At 38.9% G+C, this 22,559-nt stretch overlaps 1 protein-coding gene across 2 annotated transcripts in view; it reads left to right on the forward strand.

Annotated features, from left to right (window-relative positions):
- Positions 1-22,559, forward strand: part of LOC114242004 (uncharacterized) — a 53,747-nt gene that overhangs the window by 15,527 nt on the left and 15,661 nt on the right. For both annotated transcript variants that reach the window (XM_089735198.1, XM_028173021.2), the window contains exon 2: positions 5,324-5,779. In XM_089735198.1, the coding sequence (XP_089591324.1) occupies positions 5,324-5,779 (456 nt within the window). The remainder of the gene's footprint in view (positions 1-5,323; positions 5,780-22,559) is intronic.

Raw genomic sequence — 22,559 nt, forward strand, 5'->3', positions numbered from 1 at the left:
TCAATGACATTAGCGCAAGTCGGTTTTTCCTTACAAATCAGGAAATACTTATGAAGAATTTTAATGGAAAGTGGATTTATTTTCTTTATGTATATAATCTGGTTCTCGATGTTCGAGTCAACAGAGCTGCCCAGGTTGTTAGCTTAGATGAGCACTTCAACTTAAGGCTCATTGTGGTCTAAAGGATAAGACGTCTGTTGTATTCGTATCTAGCTATGCGACTATGTATGGGCTTAAATCCTGCAGCTGCATCTGGCCCATCCTACTGGTGGTAGGACCTCGTGTGAGTCCGCGCTAGTAGGTACCACCATCCTGCCTATTTCGGCCGTGAAGCAGTAATGCGTTTCGGTTTGAAGGGTGGGGCAGCCGTTGTAAATGTACTTGAGATCTTAGAACTGATATCTCAAGGTGGGTGGCGCATTTACGTCGTAGATGTCTATGGGCTCCAGTAACCACTTAACACTAGGTGGGCTGTGTGCTCGTCCACCCAATTAAGTAAAAAATATATTCAGAGAAGCTCACCAGTCAAGGTGAAGTAGCCCCTCAAGGCTATTGGCAGATATATACCTCATTTAAATTAGGCTTTGGTCCGCGTACCCTCATCGCTGGATGAACTGTGGATGAGCAATCTGGTCGACGGTGTATCGCGTTCCAACCCGGAAGTCTGGTTCTGATCCAGCGGCAACGCCCAGCCGGCTAGATGGGCCGTCGTTCCGCGGAGACAGGCGTGGTTGGTTGTCAACATTCGCCTGATTGACCCATTGTTCGGGCGTGCCCGTAGTGGTGCCATGAGTCTGGTTGCAGTGTTAACCGTGGTAGCCCCCTTGGAGATAGTAACGTCGGGTGCGAGAGTGCAAGGGAAGTCGTTTGGTGGGTAGGTAAAAAATTTGTCCCACGGTACGCTCCTGACAACTATAGACTAGTCAATTGTTTTTTTTCCTACCTATGCTGATAGCCTTGAGAGGCTATTTCAGCTTCACCCTAACGTGTGTAGGTGAGCTCACGGGGCTCAAACCGGAGTGTTACTATCACTGACCCTAGCAAGAGCAGTGCTTCGCAGAATCTACCACCGGATCGGAAACGCGACCCACTGAGAAGATCCGGCGAGAAAATCAGTGGGCTGTGTCTGTGGGTTAATTCGCTCGTCGAGCCCTTCGTCGCAAGCGACGGGTTCGACGAGGACGGTCACCGGTGCTTGTGGTGATTTGTCAAGACTCCGTGCGCCCCAAGCGCGAAAACCTAACCAAATTCGGCCCGCTGCCCGTAATAAAAAAGTCGTGAAACTAAGTATGCCCGTAAATCACTCCGTATACACGAAATGACATCACAACAAAACGAAAGTGAGAGTGAATCAGCTTTCATGTCCGAAATGGCTTATTGTCTCATAATTTGTTGGTTTCGTCATAACCGCGCCGTCTTCGTCGGAATTATCGTGTTGTTACTGGGGACAGGACATTAACACTAATGTATTTCGAAGTCGTCGTGGCCTAAAGGATAAGACGTCCGGTGCATTCGTTGTTGCGATGCACCGATGTTCGAATCCCGCAGGTGGGTACCAATTTTTCTAATGAAATACGTACTCAACAAATGTTCAGGATTGACTTCCACGGTGAAGGAATAGCATCGTGTAATAAAAGTCAAACCCGCAAAATTATAATTTGCGTTATCACTGGTGGTAGGACCTCTTGTGAGTCCGCACGGGTAGGTACCACCGCCCTGCCTATTTCTGCCGTGAAGCAGTAATGCGTTTCGGTTTGAAGGGTGGGGTAGCCGTTGTAACTATACTGAGACCTTAGAACTTATATCTCAAGATGGGTGGCGCATTTACGTTGTAGATTTCTATGTGAGCTCGTCCACCCATCAAAGCGATAAAAAAAAATTTTTTTATATAGTTACTGTTTAGTTAGTATATAGTTAATATCTGGTGTTCCCGTCTGTCTGAATCACTCTCTCCGGACCTCCAATATGTTTCTTTATTCCGAAATCGACTTTCGAGTAAAGCAACGCGCATTACCCAACACGGAACTAGTGAACATGGGCGGTATTCAGAATATAATAACATTAGCCGAGGGGCAAGTCACAAGAATTTTTAAATGATAAGTGTTGTACATAATAAAATATTAGAATAAGAAGTGATAGAATGTAAAAATAGATAGATTTAGTAAATTTTGTGTTATAATTAATATAAAAATAAATTAAATTTTCGCATGCCTAAACAGGCGAAATATATGAAGTTATGTCCCATATCTTGTAAACTATATTTCTGGCGAATAAAGATTTTCTTTCTTTCTTTCTTTCTTTCTTTCAGTTTTATCTGGCCCCAAACTAGGATTGTCTACGGGAATGTCGAGAAATTGTGGGAATCAGAAAGTGCGACACATCTAATATATAAAATTCTCGTGTCACGGGGTGCGTGATTGAACTCCTCCGAAACGGCTTGACCGATTTTCGTGAATCTTAGCGTGCATATCGGTCAGGGTTGAGAATCGAACAACATCTATTTTTCATCCCCCTAAATGTTAAGGGTGGTCCATCCCTAATATTTTTTATTTTTTAGACAAAATTTTTTGTTTTTATTTTTTTATGATAGAGCGTACAAAAAAACATACAATCCTAAATTTTCACTCATTTACCACATCCTTACACACTTACAATAAGTTAGTATTTATCTACACTAGAAATTCCCTAGAAATCTTTTATAATTATGGCAAAACAACGTTTGCCGGGTCAGCTAGTACTTATATATTTTTTTGTGGGGCAAATTGTGGCATCGCTGGGTGGATGAGCTCACAGCCCCTCTAGTGAACGGTCGATTTGTTCTTTTGTCGTCTATTTTATGTACATAAGAGAATGGTCAATTCGTTCCTTGTCGTCTGGTTCGTGCATTATTATTTATTTGATTATTTCTGCTGTAAAGCAGTAATACATTTTGATTTGAAGGGTGACGCAGCCGTTGTACTGTTAAAACGGAAACCTTAGAACTCATGTCTCGAGGTGGGTGGCAGCATTTACGCTGTAGATGCATAAAGGCTCCGATGAGCACTTAATACCAGCTGGGCCGTGAGCTGGTTCACCCATCTAGGCAATAAAAAATAACTAGAGATCCCGCAGTAGTCGAAATTCGACTATAATTAATTGGAATTGTAAGTTTGTACACTATTAAGATTGTATTTTATACTTCTATAATCACAAATTTCGCCAAGAGTACACTATAAAAAATATTAACAAAGACAAACAATATTTAATCTATTCTCAATTTGACAACGGACGTCAAGAACAAAAGTTTGACAATAAATAGTATGCATGCGTGTGTGCGTCAAATACATGGTATGTAGTGTGTGTAATGTTTTCTTTATTGATTTAATGTATCTTTTATGCATTATTTTAAAAAAATATTAGCATTGTGCACTTCTTCTCTATATTCTCTATAAGTGTGGAATAGTGTCATACTTCTCCGTCCGCGCAATTTTCGTAAAAAGGGATACAAAGTTTTTGTTTCACGTATTAATATATAGATTGCATTCCCATTATACAGTACAAAGAATTTTGACAATATTGGTCAATAAATATATTACTTTACCCAAAAGTTTTGTCATTAATCGTATGGATTGAAGGTGTTGTTACTCAATACTGTTTTAGCTTTCACATTTATGTCCCCGAACGTTCGAACGTACGCAATTAATTGCTCTTACAATTAATAATAATACGCGTTTTATTTTGTAATAGTTGCTTTGTGTAGCTGCCGCATGTTTGTAAAGAATGGTTTAAAACAAAAGTATTGTAGCATTTTAGCGGGTTTATTCATAGCGTTCTTTTTTTTGTTTAGATTGGTGGACGAGCTCGCAGCTCACCTGGTGTTAAGTGGTTACTGGAGCCCTATAGACATCTACAACGTAAATGCGCCACCCACGTTGAGATATAAGTTCTAAGGTCTCAGTATAGTTACAACGGCTGCCCCATCCTTCACACCGAAGTCCGAAACGTATGACTGCTTCACGGCAGAAATTTTAATAGGCAGGGTGGTGGTACCTACCCGCGCGGACTCACAAGAGGTCCTACCACCAGAAATGTTTGGGAATTCATTAAAAGTGAAAATCTGTTTTATCGTATGTGTGGATCGTCGAGGAGAAGCGTCGAGATTCAATGGTAAGGACCGCAGACTAGAAAGAAGGTAGCCAGATTTGTTTGCCCTTTGCGTCTCTCTAGTCTACCCGTGATCATGGCGGTTGCTGCACTGGTCACTGTCCTCGTCGATTACGACGAAGGGTTCGACGAGCGAACTAACTCATAGACGCAGCCCACTGAGTTTCTCGCCGGATCTTCTCAGTGGGTCGCGGTTCCGATCCGGTGGTAGATTCTGCAAACCGGTGAGCTCACCTACCCATTCGCTTAAAGCTAAAATAGCCCCTTTAGGTTGCCAGTGAATAGGTAGGAGAAAATGGTCCTTGCCACGATGGGCACGAGTTCGATTCCCACATCAGACAAACATTGTTTGATGAACAGTTTTGTTTGCTCATTATTTGGCTGTTTATTAACTATATTAGTATACATTTAAACGTGGTGGTAGGACCTCTTGCGAGTCCGTACGGGTACGTACCACCACCCTGCCTATTTTTGCCGTGAAGCAGTAATGCGTTTCGGGTTGAAGCGTGGGGCAGCCGTTGTAACTATGGCAGTAAGCACTTAACAGCCTTAAGCTTCCAGCGAATAGGTAGGGGAAAAGAACAAGCATTGCTTTTATTTCTCAATCTTCCACACGCGCCGATATTCATCTATTGTCACGTTTACCTGTGTGCATTTTATTGATATAAATAAGTCAAACATCAAACGTGTTTATTACATTACAATCAATTAAATTAGTTCAATTAAAATTTATAAATATTCCATTGAATAATTCAATTCAATTAATAAATATTATAAATTTCAATTCAATTCGGTTTTGTTCGTCGTTTAAGCTTGTGAATTGATATTGTTTTCCGTTTATCTTGCAATAACCTTTTTCGCTCGTAATGAGCTTTCTTGTATAATGTACTGTCCACTAATTAATAGCTCTGAATTCGAATTTACACACACTATAACAAATTTTTTCTTATTACTAATCTTACCTAAGCAATCACCAAGTTAAACTTATTACTAATTTCACCCAAACAATTACCGATTTTACCGTCATCACTGGTCTTACCTAAGCTATCATCGGTTCATTTAATTACTAATTTTTTAGCTTTACCGCACGACTAAACTGTCTATTATTTAACAAAACCGACTTATTTTTTTGTATATATTTATATTAAAGCTTCATTCTTTTTTTTTCCATCCCGCACAGATGCCAACGTACCACATCGAGCTCGTAATAAAGCCGATCAAAAGCTACGAAAGCCCATGTTCGTTCAGACTGAAGGTGTAAGAAAAAGCGACGACAATTCACTATTCCCGAACATAAGTAAACGCAACATCGTATTGCCGGAATTCAAACCGATCACCGACGAACAAATGGAGAGAATGAATGAGATTCTAAACGTCCCGGTACAGTCGAAGCGAAAAGCCAAAGAGCTACCGGTCACCGCGGACAGGCGAGACGAAAACTGCCCCCAAGGTGGTTCCTGCGAGTTTTTCTTTTACTGTTGGATGGTCGGAGGCCTCTTGGACGGTACCTGCGGCGGGCTACTCAAAGGCTGCTGCCACAGAGTCGCGAAGGCAGGCGTCCTCGGAGTTCAGGATTCGAACTCCATTGAGTATGCGAACGAGGGATTTAGTTACGGGCCTGTCGTGAATGACGAAAGTAAGAGGCATTAATTTCGGAACGTTGCGATGGAACTCAAAGAATTAATTTTCTCATTTTTAATATTATTACGTATTTAATTTGCAAATGTAAACGGTAAAGGAGCTTTTGTAGTGACGATTTATCATCCTTATCATTATCATCGCAACGTTCCTTATGATGCAGACGAAGATGAAAACACGAAAGCGACTACCGTAACAGTTTTCACACCGCTGTGTAATGAATTTTAGACGAATAATTAGCACTAGATGATGACCGAGCTTTGCTGGTTTTTTTTTTTATAACGCCATCTTGTTGTCTCTTTAAAGCGGTTAGTTGCCCTCAATTAAGAAAAATAGTACTATTATTCGCCAATAGATGTCGGGAGGAGTTGATTATTGAAAACACAAATAAAACAACATTTTCTGAATATAAATCGTAGCTAGATCGATTTATCGCCCCCGAAATCCCCTGCATACTAAATTTTATGAAAATCTTTGGAGCCGTTTCCGAGATTCAGATTATAATAATATATATACAAGAATTGCTCGTTTAAAGGTATAAGATAAGATACGATTTGTCTTATACGTAAACAAGAAAACGGACTCTGATGTAACGTGTAGCTTAAATATATTCAAGCGCATGCTGTAGTCCATAAGCCTCGAACTACACATAGTATACTGGCTGGCCCGGCAAACGTTGTTTTGCCATATACATTATTTCTAGGAAATATTAATAAGATAGATACCGACTGCAGCGCCATCTGCCGGGCTCATTAGTAAATCTAAACTATTTTCGAATCCACTTCAAGGTACACAGAAAGTTTCATTAAAATCGGTCCAGCCGTTTAGGAGGAGTTCAATGACAAACACACGTACAGAATAAATATGTATATAAAGAGGTGTAGTTTAAAAAAGAATTAATAAAAAAAAACCAAACCGACCAAACAAAAAATTTATTATAACTTTTTTCTGTTGATACCGATCAGGAAGTGGAATGATATTGATCCTTGACACTTATGCGAATTTTCAAGTTAATCTTGAAGTTAGTGGAAAAGGACCTTAAAAGGATTCCGTCGTATACAAATAGAACTGGTGGTAGGACCTCTTGTGAGTCCGCACGGGTAGGTACCACCGCCTCGCCTATTTCTGCCGTGAAGCAGTAATGCGTTTCGGTTTGAAGGGCGGGGCAGCCGTTGTAACTATACTGAGACCTTAGAACTTATATCTCAAGGTGTGTGGCGCATTTACGTTGTAGATGTCTATGGGCTCCAGTAACCACTTAACACCAGGTGGGCTGTGAGTATGTCCACACATCTAAGCAATAAAAAAAAACTAATAAAAGCGTATTCAAAATTAGTTAATTAGTTTAAAAATCGTATGAATTTAAATCTATCTCTATATATAAAAATGAACTGCTGTTCGTTAATCTCGCTAAAACTCGAAAACGGCTGGACCGATTTGGCTAATTTTGGTCTTGAATTATTTGTAGAAGTCCTGAGAAGGTTTAAAAGGTAGACAAATATGAAAATGCCCGGAATTAAATAAAAATAACAAATTTGTTTTTCCTTTGATGTGTCCCCCGTCGGACGGAATCCTTTTGTTTGTTTTAAGTTTATTTTATACAAAAGTTTAGGTCTTTTATTTGTCGATTGAGGCACTACGAAATCTGCTAGGTCAACCAGTAATTAAAAAAAAATTCAAGGCACGTTCGACTGTAATTTCATTACACATCGGTATGAGGATTGGATTCAGTCGCAACTCACACAACTAACAGAGCTCAGATGTGGTCGTTCGGCAAGACATATTTAGAATTATCCGGGCAAAAAAAAACCGGTTTGACCCGGTTCCCGAAAACCGGACATCAGATTTTCCAGTCACCAGGTACATTGTGTTGTGTATTGTAAATATGTATTATTCTGTTTATTTTCATAATTTTTTTCTCTCTCGCTCTCTCTCTCTCTCTCCTAAACAGCTATAATTCTAACTATGTCTTGCTTTTTCACATTTATCATTATTAAACTAACGCACTAATGCCACTACTGAAAAGAAATGCTTTTAAATTATTGTTGTAATGCCGCTATAGAGATATTTCGTGTCTCTTTCTCTATTTCCAGTATTGGCACTCGAGTGAGAAAGACGGATATACTCTAGTTTAAAGGGTGTATTTTATTGTGTTTTTTTTTTCTTAACAGCTCGAAAAGGTGAGTGGTGTGTTTAATTATACTAGATGATGACCTAGTATACTAGGTTTTTTTTTTGATAACGCCATCTTGTTGTGTCTTTAAAGCGGTTAGTTGCCCTCAATTAAGAAAAATAGTATTATTATTCGCCAATAGATGTCGGGAAGAGTTGATTATTGAAAACACGAATAAAAAAACATTTTCTGAAAATAAATCGTAGCTAGATCGATTTATCGCCCCCGAAATCCCCTGTATACTAAATTTTATGAAAATCGTTGGAGCCGTTTCCGAGATTCAGATTAAATATATACAATAATTTCTCGTTTAAAGGTATAAGATAATATTTATTCAAGCCAAAATATAAACATGTACAAGAATTTATAACACTAGCATAATAGTGTAAATGGTTTTTTTATGAGGTACACAATAACAATCCCTGACTTATATGCTAGGAAAATCTGTGTTACAAAAGACAGTGGTTCAGGGCTAGGTCACCAGGTAAAGTAAGTTAACCAGAGAGAGTGTATGTGTGTATGTATGTCAAACAATAAAGTATAATAAAGTATTACATTATATATGTCCTGTATTTTATATATTATATCAAACATATACAAGATAAGATTGCATATATAAATGTTCCGAACAATAATATTCTCACACCTAACCCATACATCAGCCCGCTGAGTTTCTCGCCGGATCTTCTCACCAGTTCGTGATTCCGATCCGGTGGTAGATGCATTCGCTATCCAGCTGTCCTTGAGCTGTTAGGTCTCTCTTTCGGAGGCGTTCGGACAGTTATTAGCAAATCCCATCCCTCCTGGCTGAGCCTTTGCTCGCCCACCTATCCTGACAAAACTGCAAAGACCTCCGGGCCACCAGTAATCAATTTAAAAAAAAAACCCTCTGGAGACTTGCCAAATGATTTTCAGTGCTTACCTACTTAATATGAGTTCAAGAATGAATTCCCCAAATGAATAATACAAAATTTTAACAAACTAGGCAAACCGTCTTTAGGAGGCTTTTCCACCTCCAGGCCACCGGTAATCCTTCAATCAGCAAAAAAAAAGGCTTTAAGTTACTCGAGAAGTTTTGTTGAATTAGGATTACATTAGTTTATTTACAGAATAGGAATAACAACTGTACTAACCGTCTCAAGTAAACTCAATCATTTTGTTTATTTCTTACCACGAGCTATTATGATAAGATCTGTTTGAGACGTTTGAGAATATTTGAGATAGCAGTTTTTAATATAGAATTGACTGACCCATCGATTGTTCTTTAATTTGTTGTGTGATGATTCTACAAAATACTATTATATCTTATTTGAATCACAATAAAAATAAACGACATAACTCAAGTAATAATGCAAATAAAAATAAAAGGCACTTATAAAATCTTTTAGAATGGATTGCCGCTTATTTTATTTATTAAATCAATTTAAACAGAAAAAGCATAGAAGAAATATGAAGTCGTCGCGGCCTAACGGATAAGACGTCCGATGCATTCGTGTTAAGCGATGCGCCGGTGTTCGAATCTCAGGCGGGTACCAATTTTTCTAATGAAATACGTACTCAACAAATGTTCACGATTGACTTCCACGGTGAAGGAATAACATCGTGTAATAAAAAATGAAACCCGCAAAAATTATAATTTGCGTAATTACTGGTGGTAGGACCTCTTGTGAGTCCGCACGGGTAGGTACCACCACCCTGCCTATTTCTGCGGTGAAGCAGTAATGCGTTTCGGTTTGAAAGGTGGGGCAGCCGTTGTAACTATACTTGAGACCTTAGAACTTATATCTCAAGGTGGGTGGCGCATTTACGTCGTAAATGTCTATGGGCTCCAGTAACCACTTAACACCAGGTGAGCTCGTCCACTCATCTAGCAATAAATAAAAAATAAATAAAATAAGGCCTTATTAGATTCGAAAGATCGTTAGTTTTTTAAATCAGTCAAACGAATTTGAATATATTTAAACATTAACAGAATTCGTTCTTTTTTCGGCTAAGCTTAGCTTAGATTTTAAGAGCATTGACTTATTTTTTATTTATTTTTATTGTTTAGATGGGTGGAAGAGCTCACAGCCCACCTGGTGTTAAGTGGTTACTGGAGCCCATAGACATCTACAACGTAAATGCGCCACCCACCGTGAGATATAAGTTCTAAGGTCTCAAGTATAGTTACAACGGCTGCCCCACCCTTCAAAACGAAAAGCATTACTGCTTCACGGCAGAAATAGGCAAAGTGGTGGTACCTACCCGCGCGGACTCACAAGAGGTCCTACCACCAGTAATTACGCAAATTATAATTTTGCGGGTTTGATTTTTATTACACAATGTTATTCCTTCACCGTGGAAGTCAATCGTGAACATTTGTTGAGTGAGATTCGAACACCGTTGCATCGCTCAACACGAATGCACCGGACGTCTTATCCTTTAGGCCACGACGACTTCGTAAATATAAAAAAAAAGTTTGATCGAAAACTGTTCTTATAGGCTTGGCTGTGCCGTTAGAATTGCTGGAATCCGTCAACGTCACTGACCACTCACCATCAGATTGTATGCTAATCTAATTACGAAACAACAAAAAGGGGTTCATGCATAATATGCGCACGATGACGGACCTCTATGGCTATATATATACAGATTGAAGAAAAGGCGATCGTATTTTGTTCGCGAATGTACAGCTCAGCTGACTTCATTACGTAACACGCTTTCACTCCGCGGCGCCACTTAACGCTTGTACACGCTAGGGCTGCGACCGCACACATATCGCAATGCTAAGATATAAATGTCAGGTAGATGGTAAACAGTCGACGTCGCCCAAAACACGTCATTTCGGATCCTCCCGATCCACTAACGGTGCTTTTATGTACCTCAAGCACCGGTCATCGTTCTCGTCGAACCCGTCGCTTGCGACGAAGGGCTCGGCGAGTAAATTAACCCACAGACACAGCCCACTGAGTTTCTCGCCGGATCTTCTCAGTGGGTCGCGTTTCGGATCCGGTGGTAGATTCTGCGAAGCACGGCTCTTGCTAGGGTTCCTGTTAGCAACGTCGTCAAGTTTGAGCCCCGTGAGCCCACCTACTATTATAGATAAGGTTACGCTGATATTATGGTCTCTCAAGACCATCAGCATAGGTAGGAAAAAAAAGCGATGTACAAAAAGGTTTACAGTAAAATCTCGATAATAGCGCTTTCTTCATTCGCGTTTTCGCTGGTCGCGGATTAAAAAAAGAGCGGCCCTATATTCGCGTCTAAAGATTTCTTTATTCGCTGATCCAATTGGTACATCGGTACATACACATTGATAAAAAGCATTCCATCCAATATGTACGCATCCACGGAATAGATAATTTATCTATTCCGTGTACGCATCCAACCGAATATTTTGTAATCGCGTCGTGAAATGAACTAATATAAAAGTAAAATCGGACCTTATTACAACTATGCCTAAAGTATGTTGTTAAATGATATCGCCGCAGTAAATTACTTCCTCCCCGAATCCTGATCACGCAGGAGCAAGTTACCGTCGTCGCCCTATACACGTCTTTACGGATCCATCAGATCCAAAAACTCTTGCATTAGATACCTTCAGCTCTAACACTAGGAGCAGGCTGAGGAACCCCGGTAACCGTACTCGTCGAACTCGACAAAGAGGTCGACGTGCAACCAAACCCGTGCATCAGCCCGCTGAGTTTCTCGCCGGATCTTCTCAGTGGGTCGCGATTCCGATCCGGTAGTAGATTCATTCGCGAAGCAATTGCTTTTGAGTTGTAAGGTCTCCTTCGGAGGCGTTTGGGCAGTTGTTAGCAAATCCCACCCCTCTTGGCTGAGCCTTTGCTCGCCCACCTGTCCTTGTGAAGCTGGAAAGGCCTCCGGGCCACCAGTAATCTTTCAATCATTAAAAAAAAAATTACTTCCGTCATACCATTATTGAGTATCCACGGATTTTGTACCTATTCGGGTTATATTTAGGGAACATATAATCGCGAATAAAGAGCTTTTATATAGTTTAAAAAATATATAAAAAAACGCTTTAACTAATAACAAACATAATTAACAATTACTGACAACTTTTTTGATCTTGTTAGTACAGGAAAGTAAATTAAAAGGCAATTAGTTATAAAATGTTTAATCTATCATCGGTCCTTGACGCTTGGGCAAATTTCCAAGTTAATTGGCCGTTTTGAAGTCGCTAAAAATTAAATTTTATTTTATTTTTATTGCTTAGATTGGTGGACGAGCTCACAGCCCACCTGGTGTTAAGTGGTTACTGGAGCCCATAGACATCTACAACGTAAATACGCCACCCGCCTTGAGATATATAAGTAAGTTCTAAGGTCTCAGTATACAACAGCGGCTGCCCCGCCCTTCAAACCGAAACGCATTACTGCTTTACGGCAGAAATAGGGGGGTTGGTGGTACCTACCCGTGCGGACTCATAAGAGATCCTACCACCAGTACATACGTAAATTATAATTTTGCGGGTTTCATTTTTATTACACGATGGTATTCCTTCACCGTGGAAGTCAGTCGTGAACGTTTTTGTTAAGTACGTATTTCATTAGAACAATTGATACCCGCCTGCGGGATTCGAACACCGCTGCATCACTAGATACGAATGAACCGGCCGTGTTATCTTTTAGGCCACGATGTCTTCTAAAATTCAAAGAATTCATTGCATACAAACCAAGCTAATGAAAACATCTCCCTCTTGCTCTTATCCTACATCATGTGGGGTTGATGCAGCATAACCTCTTATCATGCTGCAAAGGAATATGCCATGAGTTTTACGACCGGCCCCTTGCCTGACTTGGATTATATTGTATGTTTATATCTTAAATGCGTAAGTATATATACATAATACATACCAAAATACACGTCATTTCGGATCCTCCCGATCCACTAACGATGCTTTTAGGTACCTCAAGCACCGGTCATCGTTCTCGTCGAACCCGTCGTTTGCGACGAAAGGCTCGACGAGTAAATTGACCCTCAGACACAGCCCACTGACTATCTCGCCGGATCTTCTCAGTGGGTCGCGTTTTCGATCCGGTGGTAGATTCTGCGAAGCACGGCTCTTGCTAGGGTTCGTGTTAGCAACGTCATCAGGTTTGAGCCTCGTGAGCTCACCTACTAGTTAAGGTTTCGCTGAAATAGCCTCTCAAGGCTATCACCTTAGGGAGGAAAAAAAAAACACCAAAATAACATTTTTATTTTGTCTGTCTGTTTGTTTGTTCCGGCTAATCTCCGGAACGGCTGGACCGATTTTGACGAGACTTTCACTGATAGGTAGCTGATGATATAAGGAGTAACTTAGGCTACTTTTTTGTAGACTAGCTTTGCCCCGGGACTCATCTATAAATAATAAAAATTAATGTATCCGAACTAAAGCGAGGGCGGATCGCTAGTAGATATTTAAAATACGTTTTCATTCTGTCCAATTCATTTGGCGATTGCGAAGCTAAAAATGCAATAATACGTAAGTGAATTATACATCACATTTTAGTGAATTTAATGAATATGTAAATTGGTTTGCTTGCTTTTGTCGAAGCACTCCGTAATTATTCGAAAGTTCGTAAAAACGTGGGAATTAAATAATGCGTAATTGGCAAAAAAAAAAGGCAATAAAAATGCTAAGATATATCCTAAAGGCGTGTCGGATAACGTAAACGACTCGAAAACAAACTGAAGGGTTCAGGAGATATTTTAACACGCTTTTATTAGTTTGGTTTGTATCTGAGTATGTTTTTTTTATAAGTAACAGAATCTTTGAACGTCATTTCTATTGACTTCTTTTTTTTATTCTTTATTGTACACACAGTTAATAAAATACAATAATTGCGAAAACTTATAAATAGGCGAGCTTAACTTAACAATTGAGTTATCTACCAGCTAACCGTTCTTAAAGAGGGAGAGCTTTACATAAGTGGATAGAAGAGTACAATCTTATCAATTTACTTATTGATACAATACACAATAATAATAATAATAAAAATCAAACACTAATACATAATATATCAGACTATATACATGCACAATTACACACAAAAATAACATAAACATATACATACACGTACGTATATAATGAAATACATAAAATAAATACATATAAGTAATACTAAATCGATAGATTTTTCCCACCTATGCTAGTAACCTCGAGGGGTTATTCTAGATTCACCGAGCTAGTAGGTGAGCTCACGGGGCTCAATCCGGGGGTGTTACTAACACTGGCCCTAGCAAGAGCAGTGCTTCGCAGAATCTACCACCGGATCGGAAACGCGACCCACTGAGAAGATCCGGCGAGAAACTCAGTGGGCTGTGTCTATGGGTTAATTCGCTCGTCGAGCCCTTTGTCACAAGCGACGGGTTCGACGAGGACGGTGACCGGTGCTTGTGGTACCTAAAAGCACCGTTAATGGATCGGGAGGTTCCGTAATGACGTGTTTAGGGCGACGTCGACTGTTTACTATTCGGTCTATATGGGTCGGGTATGTAATTTCCAGCGGCCACGATAAGATGCTCCTCATGTCATGCCGCCTTCTCGAAGTGGCACAGAACTCGCACTAAGCACACTGAATCCGCTTACTTGAACCAAACAAATAAAAACTAATTGGTAACGTCCGCCTTTTTTCCTCCCGATCCACTAACGGTGCTTTTAGGTACCACAAGCACCGGTCATCGTTCTCGTCGAACCCGTTGCTTGCGACGAAAGGCTCGATGAGTAAATTAGCCCTCAGACAAAGCCCACTGAGTCTCTCGCCGGATCTTCTCAGTGGGTCGTGTTTCCGATCCGGTGGTAGATTCTGCGAAGCACGGCTCTTGCTAGGGTTCGTGTTAGCAACGTCGTCAGGTTTGAGCCCCGTGAGCTCACCTACTAGTTAAGGTTCCGCTGACATAGCCTCTCAAGGCTATCAGCTTAGGTAGGAAAAAAAAACCGCCTTTTTTTTAAGTGGTTTAATAATTTCACCTTGCCAATTACGAAATTAATTGGCAAATTAGTCTTTATGTGTATTAGTCAGAAGGTCCGGTTCACTTTCGACATTGAACGCGATCTATTGCCAAATACGTATTCGCATTCGGAAAGTTAGAGACACGTGAATTTATTTGGGTTTTTTACGTTTTATGAACTAGGCTTATTAAGAAATCGTTGCGTAAAATCATAGAGAGCGCTTTTTTTGTTATTGTGTGTTATTTTATTGCCTGTTTAAATTACTGGACTGCGTGGGTTATTGCTGCGCGGCAGAAATAGGGGAGGGGGGGGAGCGCTGGTCATCTGTTGTTACACAAATTAAAATTTTAACGGGTTTGATTTTAATCACACAATGCTATTTCTTTCAAGTTTTTATTACGACAATCACCAGTTACTAAAGGAGGTATTGTGTTAACCGACTTTAAAAAAAGTGGAGGTTATAAATTCGACCGATTCGTTCACGTGTGAAGTTTTAAGTAAGTGTGTGTAACCGTATTTAATGATTCTTATTAATTAAATTTAATTTTCGCTTAAACGTTTGGCATCTGTGAACGCGCACAAGTTGAAGAATTTTTAACACAGCTCCTCCGGGTTCTTAAGTTAAGCCATTGGAAAATTTAGTAGCTTTACACCATTACTGGTGGTAGGACCTCTTGTGAGTCCGCGCGGGTAGGTACCACCGCCCTGCCTATTTCTGCCGTGAAGCAGTAATGCGTTTCGGTTTGAAGGGCGGGGCAGCCGTTGTAATTATACTGAGACCTCACAACTTATATCTCAAGGTGGGTGGCGCATTTAAGTTGTAGATGTCTATGGGCTCCAGTAACCGTCTAACACCAGGTGGGCTGTGAGCTCATCTACCCATCTAAGCAATAAATAAAAAATTCATAGCGTCATAATTTCCTATCATCTCGCTTCATGCAATTTCATATGGTTCGATTTTTTATTCGGACAGCCCTAGACTTAGGTATTGTCACAGTTATTGCCATAGTATTACATTTATATTTTTGCATCACGAATAATAATACGTAATCATTCTATTTTTTTTTGTGTGATAGGTAATTTGTGTTACTTACTTATCAATTTGAAATACAGTGAAAGGAAACGGGATCCGTTTGCCGGAAAGCGTAATTTTATTTATTATCTGTGCTCTAAGTTGTCAATAAATGGCGGTTTATTATTTTTAAGAATTTTAGAGGACTTTTTAGCGGGAACGCGAGGAGTGAAATTGTATGATTTGTTTTATTTTGTCTATTTAGTGTTTCTTTGTTTATTAGCTGTTTAGTATCTATAAAAGTTCACAAATGTGTGAATATGAAACAAAGCCGCTGAACGTATAATAACTTCTCGGAATCCTCCAAAAAGACCACTGAAAAAGTCTCAGGAAATGAATACCATTTTACTGAGATTATATTTCACCGCATATTATCTCATCTCATTTCATTTCATAATATAATTTTGCATATAAAAATATATATAATGAATTAGGCTGTATGTTATGATATCTTTGCCTTTCCAGTTGGAAAAATAAAACTACCACAACTACTTTAAGAATTTTAGAAACAGTTTTTTTTTGTAAGTAATACATTAACTGTGGTGTCGGAATTTTTGGTGCCAACGCGCGCTGTCAAGTTTCGTGAATAATTTTATATCCGTTTCATTTTCATCAGGTTTTAATCTTAAATATTAAGTGTATTTATTATCTATGATTTAAATTTTTAAAATATCCGCTGGGACATTGTATCATATTATTAAATTAGTCAATCGACTTTGTTTTTTTTTATATTATTTATAAATTCGTCACATAACACAAAGTTTAATTATTTAATTAAAAGATGCGTGCTCATTAGAGTTTTTTTTTTGTGTATCTCAACAATTAAGATGTTATTTTTAAGTATTTTTCTACAATTTCCCAAAAATATATTACATTCTAAATGCTAAGTTCAAGATTAGAATGTTAGAATAATGAATCTAAGAGAATTTAATCAGTCTAATGAATTTAGAATCTAATGCTACATTTGTTATAGTCAACAAAATAGCTTGGTTTTCTTTACAAAACAATGTAATGTGCCATATATTTATTAAAATCTTAAATAAGAGATCATACTAGCGCATTACATATGTATTATATATTTGATTTTAGAAACCAATTTAAAATTTAACACGTAATAATACTGAAAAAGTTTGGTCGAGAATCGAGAAATTGAGAAAAGGACATAAAAGAAAAATCACTTAAAAACATTCTTACAAAAAATATATATTTATTTACTCTTTAAATGTACATTTCTGGGTTATCTTCTTATGTATTTACGTATATTAGTGTATAACGTAGTTTTTAAAACAATAACCAGATGAGTTATTAAATCGCGAATTCCCATGCCTTGCACCGTATACAAAGTGTAATGGTCGTATGGGTAGGTCGCCTCTTCCGCGCGATCCGTTGCAACCAAGGGCGAGTATTGATGACACAGTGCTGTAACGCAATATCCTTATATCATTAATTAGTGTGAGCGTGTGTGTGTGTGTTTTTCCTACCTTTTTTTTATTGCTTAGTTGAGTGGACGACCTCACAGCCCGCCTGATGTTAAGTGGTTACTGAAGCCCATAGACATCTACAACGTAAATGCGCCACCCACCTTGAGATATAAGTTCTTAGGTCTCAAGTATAGTTACAACGGCTGCCCCACCCTTCAAACCGAAACGCATTACTGCTTCACGGCAGAAATAGGCAGGGTGGTGGTACCTACCCGTGCGGACTCACAAGAGGTCCTACCACCAGTGATTACGCAAATTATAATTTTGCGGGTTTGATTTTTATTACACGTTGTTATTCCTTCACCGTGGAAGTCAATCGTGAATATTTGTCCATGTCTTCTTCAGTCGACCTCTTCCCCCTCTACCTTGCACTACCATTCCCACACATCTCCTAGTCACATGCATCTCCTCTCTACGCCTCACATGTCCATACCACGCTAACCGTCCGCTCTTTAATTTGTCGATTACCGCGGCTATTTTCACACTTCCCTGATATACTCACAAGACATCCTACCACCAGTTTCCAATTCTTTATTTAGATAGTAAACATAACAGTCTTCTACTTTGCCCGTCACAATCACTTTGTCCAAGTTATCTGACTGTCGGCGGGCAATATGACCGAAGTAGCTGAGGATCCTCTAGTAACAGATTGTTGAGAGCCTGACTCGGATTCGAAGCTGATCCATGATAGATTTATTTGTCCTCTTGGCCGTCCACGGAATTCGGAGCATTCGTCTCCAGCACCACATTTCAAATACGTTTATTTTCTTGCGCTCGGAAGCCTTAATTGTCCAGGACTCTATATACATTAACGGCCGTCTGGCGTAGTGGTAAGTGACATGGTCACTACACAAGGGGGTCGCGGGTTCGAATCCCGCCAAGGGAAGATATTTGTATGATAAATATAAATGTCTTTTCCAGGGTTATGGATGTATATTAAATATGTGTATGTGTAAAATAAAAATCTTATATTTATTTCCGTTATCTGGTACCTGTAACACAAGTTCTTTACGAACTTATCACGGGACCAGTTAACGTGGCGTGACTGTTAGTAAAAAAAATATATATATATATATACATATATCAGTTATTTATAACAGACCTCTAAACCAAAAAAAAATGTTTACCTTCCGCTTAATTCTCGCCCGCATTGTTACGTGGTATATCTGCGTTTAAGTATGTCAAGACAGTGGACACCGCTTTCACTCTGACATAATATGACATAAGTTACCTCATTCGATACGCGTACGTTAAACATCGCACTAAGTTAGATTAAGTAATCTCTTTTACTTACAAAACAGTAGTATGTCATTTAGTTTATGTATTTGAAGTCGTCGTGGCCTAAAGGATAAGACGTCCGGTGCATTCGTATCGAGCAATGCACCGGTGTTCGAATCCCGCAGGCGGGTACCAATTTTTCTAATGAAATAAAAACAATTTAATCAAGGCATCACTATTCAATAAAAAATAACTAATATTCAACATAGACACAGTCACGTAACCAATGACACAGTGTGGGACCGCATCAGAATAACAATGGATCTTAACCCAGTTTTTTTGTTTCAAACATTGACATATTATTTATTCTGTGCACTTTTATTTTCGCGGCCTTGGAGTCTATGGTTATATCACGCGTCCTTGGCTGTTGACACCAAAATAATTAGTTCGTATCGTGTCTTCGGACGCCCGCTATGAGTTCTAAGGTACAATTACAACGGCCTTTCAAATCGAAACGCATTATTGCTTCACGGCATAAATAGGTAGGGTGGTGGTACGTACCCGCGCGGACTCACAAGAGGTCCTACCACCAGTAAAAACCTGCTGGGGGTGTTTTTTTTTTATTGCCCTTGTAGGCAGACCAGCATACGGCCCACCTGATGGTGAGTGGTTACCGTCGCCCATGGACTCCAGCAATGCCAGGGGCAGAGCCAAGCAGCTGCCTACCGGTGGTTGGACAGCTCACGGAAATCTTGATACTAAGCTGTTACCGGAGCCTATGGATGCAAATTAAAGGAAACTTGCCTTAGGATCGAGAGATCGATCTAGAGGATCGATCGAAATGTCGATAATTACCGGTGGTGGAGAGAATTCGGCGAAGATATCATTCAATTTGGATGGCAGATAAGACTTCAGCCTCAAATTTTGATTTGGATGGTCGTTACGATGCCACATATGTACACATGTAGGTTGTGGAATGTGTTTTTACTGGTGGTAGGACCTCTTGTGAGTCCGCACGGGTAGGTACCAGCACCCCGCCTATTTCTGCCGTGAAGCAGTAATGCGTTTCGATTTGAAGGGCGGGGCATCCGTTGTAACTATGCTAAGACTTTAGAACTCATATCTCAAGGTGGGCGGCGGCATTTACGTTGTGGACGTCTATGGTCTCCAGTAACCACTTAATACCAAGTAGGCTGAGAGCTCGTCCACCCATCTCCTGAATATAATAAAAAAAAAAAAAAAAGCATAATATACAATATACATTTAGCTCTTTGATACTTTTATTTGCTCTATGTATTTTTAAATCTCATACAAGATTAATAGACGAGAAAGTCGTATCAAGTTATCAACCGTAGACGTTGGATTAGAAGCCGCCAATGTCAGGAAATAACCTTTCGCAATATATACTTCTGAAACCGCAGCCGAAACCGCGTCGAGAAAGTCGCGTACTATGCTGTACTTGAAAACGGTAATATCACTTTTCTATAATGACGGTAGCATATTTGTAAGAATGCGCGGGTAGGTAACAATATCAAATCAAATCAAAGGACTTTTTGGCGGGAACGCGAGGAGTGAAGCTGTGTGGTTTGTTTTATTTTGTCTATTTTGTGTTTCTTCGGGTTTAAATGTGTAATAATGGTGGTTTATAAACTGTTTAATATCTGTGAAAGTGCACAAATGTGGGAAAATGAAACAAAGCCGCTTGACGTAACTTCTCGAGATCCTCCAAAAAAGTCCACTGAAAAAAATTTAGTAAATGACCACCATTTTACTGAGATTATATTTCATTCCATCTCATTTCATTTAATTTCATCCCAGTTGATTAATGTCACAAATAATGATTAATTGTCTTCGTTTCATTACATTTCACTCCATATTATCATTTTTCATAAAAATAAGAACATAAATTAAAATAAGACATGACTTAAAGGTCTTAGTTACCAGGTCATAAAATCTCTTAAAATCAAATCAATTTTTTTTTATTCAACATAAATGAAAGTACATACGTATAATTCACAAGAACTAGCTTCCGTCCTGAGAAGAATTGGCAAGAAACTCAGCGGGAATGTCTTTTTTATATTTATATCATAGATAATACACATAAATTAGTTATAGATAAGCAACTCAAGCACTTTTGGCGTTTAAGAACGCACCTTTTTATGTTGCGTAAGCCGGAACGCACGAGAGGTGAGAAAAAGAATATAGTCTGTGACGGGACCTTTTTACCGCCAAAAGTTTAAAACGTAAAAATAAAATATAATATGTATAATAACTAATATAATATAATATCTCAGAATTATTTATGCCGTTACAACAATAATATTGTTTCAACTGTGGTGTTAATTACATAAAACACGATTTTACGGCGAAATAAAGAAGGGACTCTATATGGACTCCCTCACACTCAACAAAAATATTAGGTTTTATTTTCGTTACGGAATTTCTTGATTCGGTCGCCGCGTTCAAAGTCCGCGATAAAAGCTATGCTATAGCTTAATAAAAAATATAATTTTGCGCACCTTATTAATTTCTATGAAGGCTTCATCCGCGTTCTGTTGTCCATGGACATCGGTAGCCACGTCACGTCGTATAGGTCGTAAAACACGCGTATTTAGTGCATCTAATGTTCCTTGTTTGTCTTAAATATTTCGTATGTTCAGTATTTTGCTTCTAAAGTTTTCCTGTGACGTAAATCGGACGCAACGCAATGTTAATTCATTATTATAATCTAACTATTGGTGGAGATGCGAATGTGACGTCTTTTGTTTGCATTTTGGAATAGTCGTAAGGGAAGATCAAACGTTTGGAACATTCAAAGGAAGCATACCGTCCGGTCGGTATTTTGAAAGAGCTGGTGGTAGGACCTCTTGTGAGTCCGCACGAGTAGGTACCAACACCCTGTCTATTTCTGCCGTGAAGCACTAATGCGTTTCGGTTTGAAGGGTGGGGCAGCCGTTGTAACTATACTTGAGACCTTAGAACATATATCTCAAGGTGGATGGCGCATTTACGTTGTAGATGTAGGGCTCCAGTAACCGCTTAACACCAGGTGTGCTGTGAGCTCGTCCACCCATATAAGCAATAAAAAAAAAAGAATTTGCTTTTATTAAAAAGTCCAGGTTTGGTCGTGACGGATAGACCAGAGCGGACAACATGCACAACCGAATCTTACGGTTTCTCAATAAACAGAATTTACAATTTCTGATTAGTGAAATAACCGAATTACTATACCGGAATATCCTTGCCTCTTTCCTCATACGCAGGTATCAAATACTATGCAAAAACACCATGATCGTAATATATAAAGGAGTTTTGCAACAGTGTTTTGTTTTCGTAGCTTCATTGAGCACGTTTGAGGATTGAATCAAATGTGAAAATAATTTTATAATATAAGTCTTATAGTTTTTCGGGTTAAACACATTATCAAATAGTGGATACCGAATTAGAATATAATATTATCGAAATTTTGTGTGATTTGAAAAGTTTCTTATAATAAAATAAAATATCGATCGATAGGTGTTTGGTGTTTTAAAGAAAAATAAATATAAAGATAAATAAATATATAACACTAAGTGTACTGGCGTGTGTGTGTGTGTAGTGGCAATTTTAAATTTATTTCCAAACTAAATTACAATTATACTACTAATTCATTATTGATTTTTTTTAAACTTATTTTTGAACAAGCTGCGTATTTACTTATGCGGATTTTATACGCAAAATGGATTATTTGAAAGCGTTAATCATAATAATGTGTAGCTTTGCTTCAACAACTTACGTGAGCACGCGTATTTTAAATAAGAAATTGACGAAGGATCTCACGAAAATAATGAAGCCCATAAAATCTGAAGGTACAGTTTCGATTTTAAACTTTATTTATACGACATTACGGTTCAA

This window comes from Bombyx mandarina, chromosome 02 (genome assembly GCF_030267445.1).
Source record: "Bombyx mandarina strain Sakado chromosome 02, ASM3026744v2".
In the NCBI taxonomy this organism is placed as follows: domain Eukaryota; kingdom Metazoa; phylum Arthropoda; class Insecta; order Lepidoptera; family Bombycidae; genus Bombyx; species Bombyx mandarina.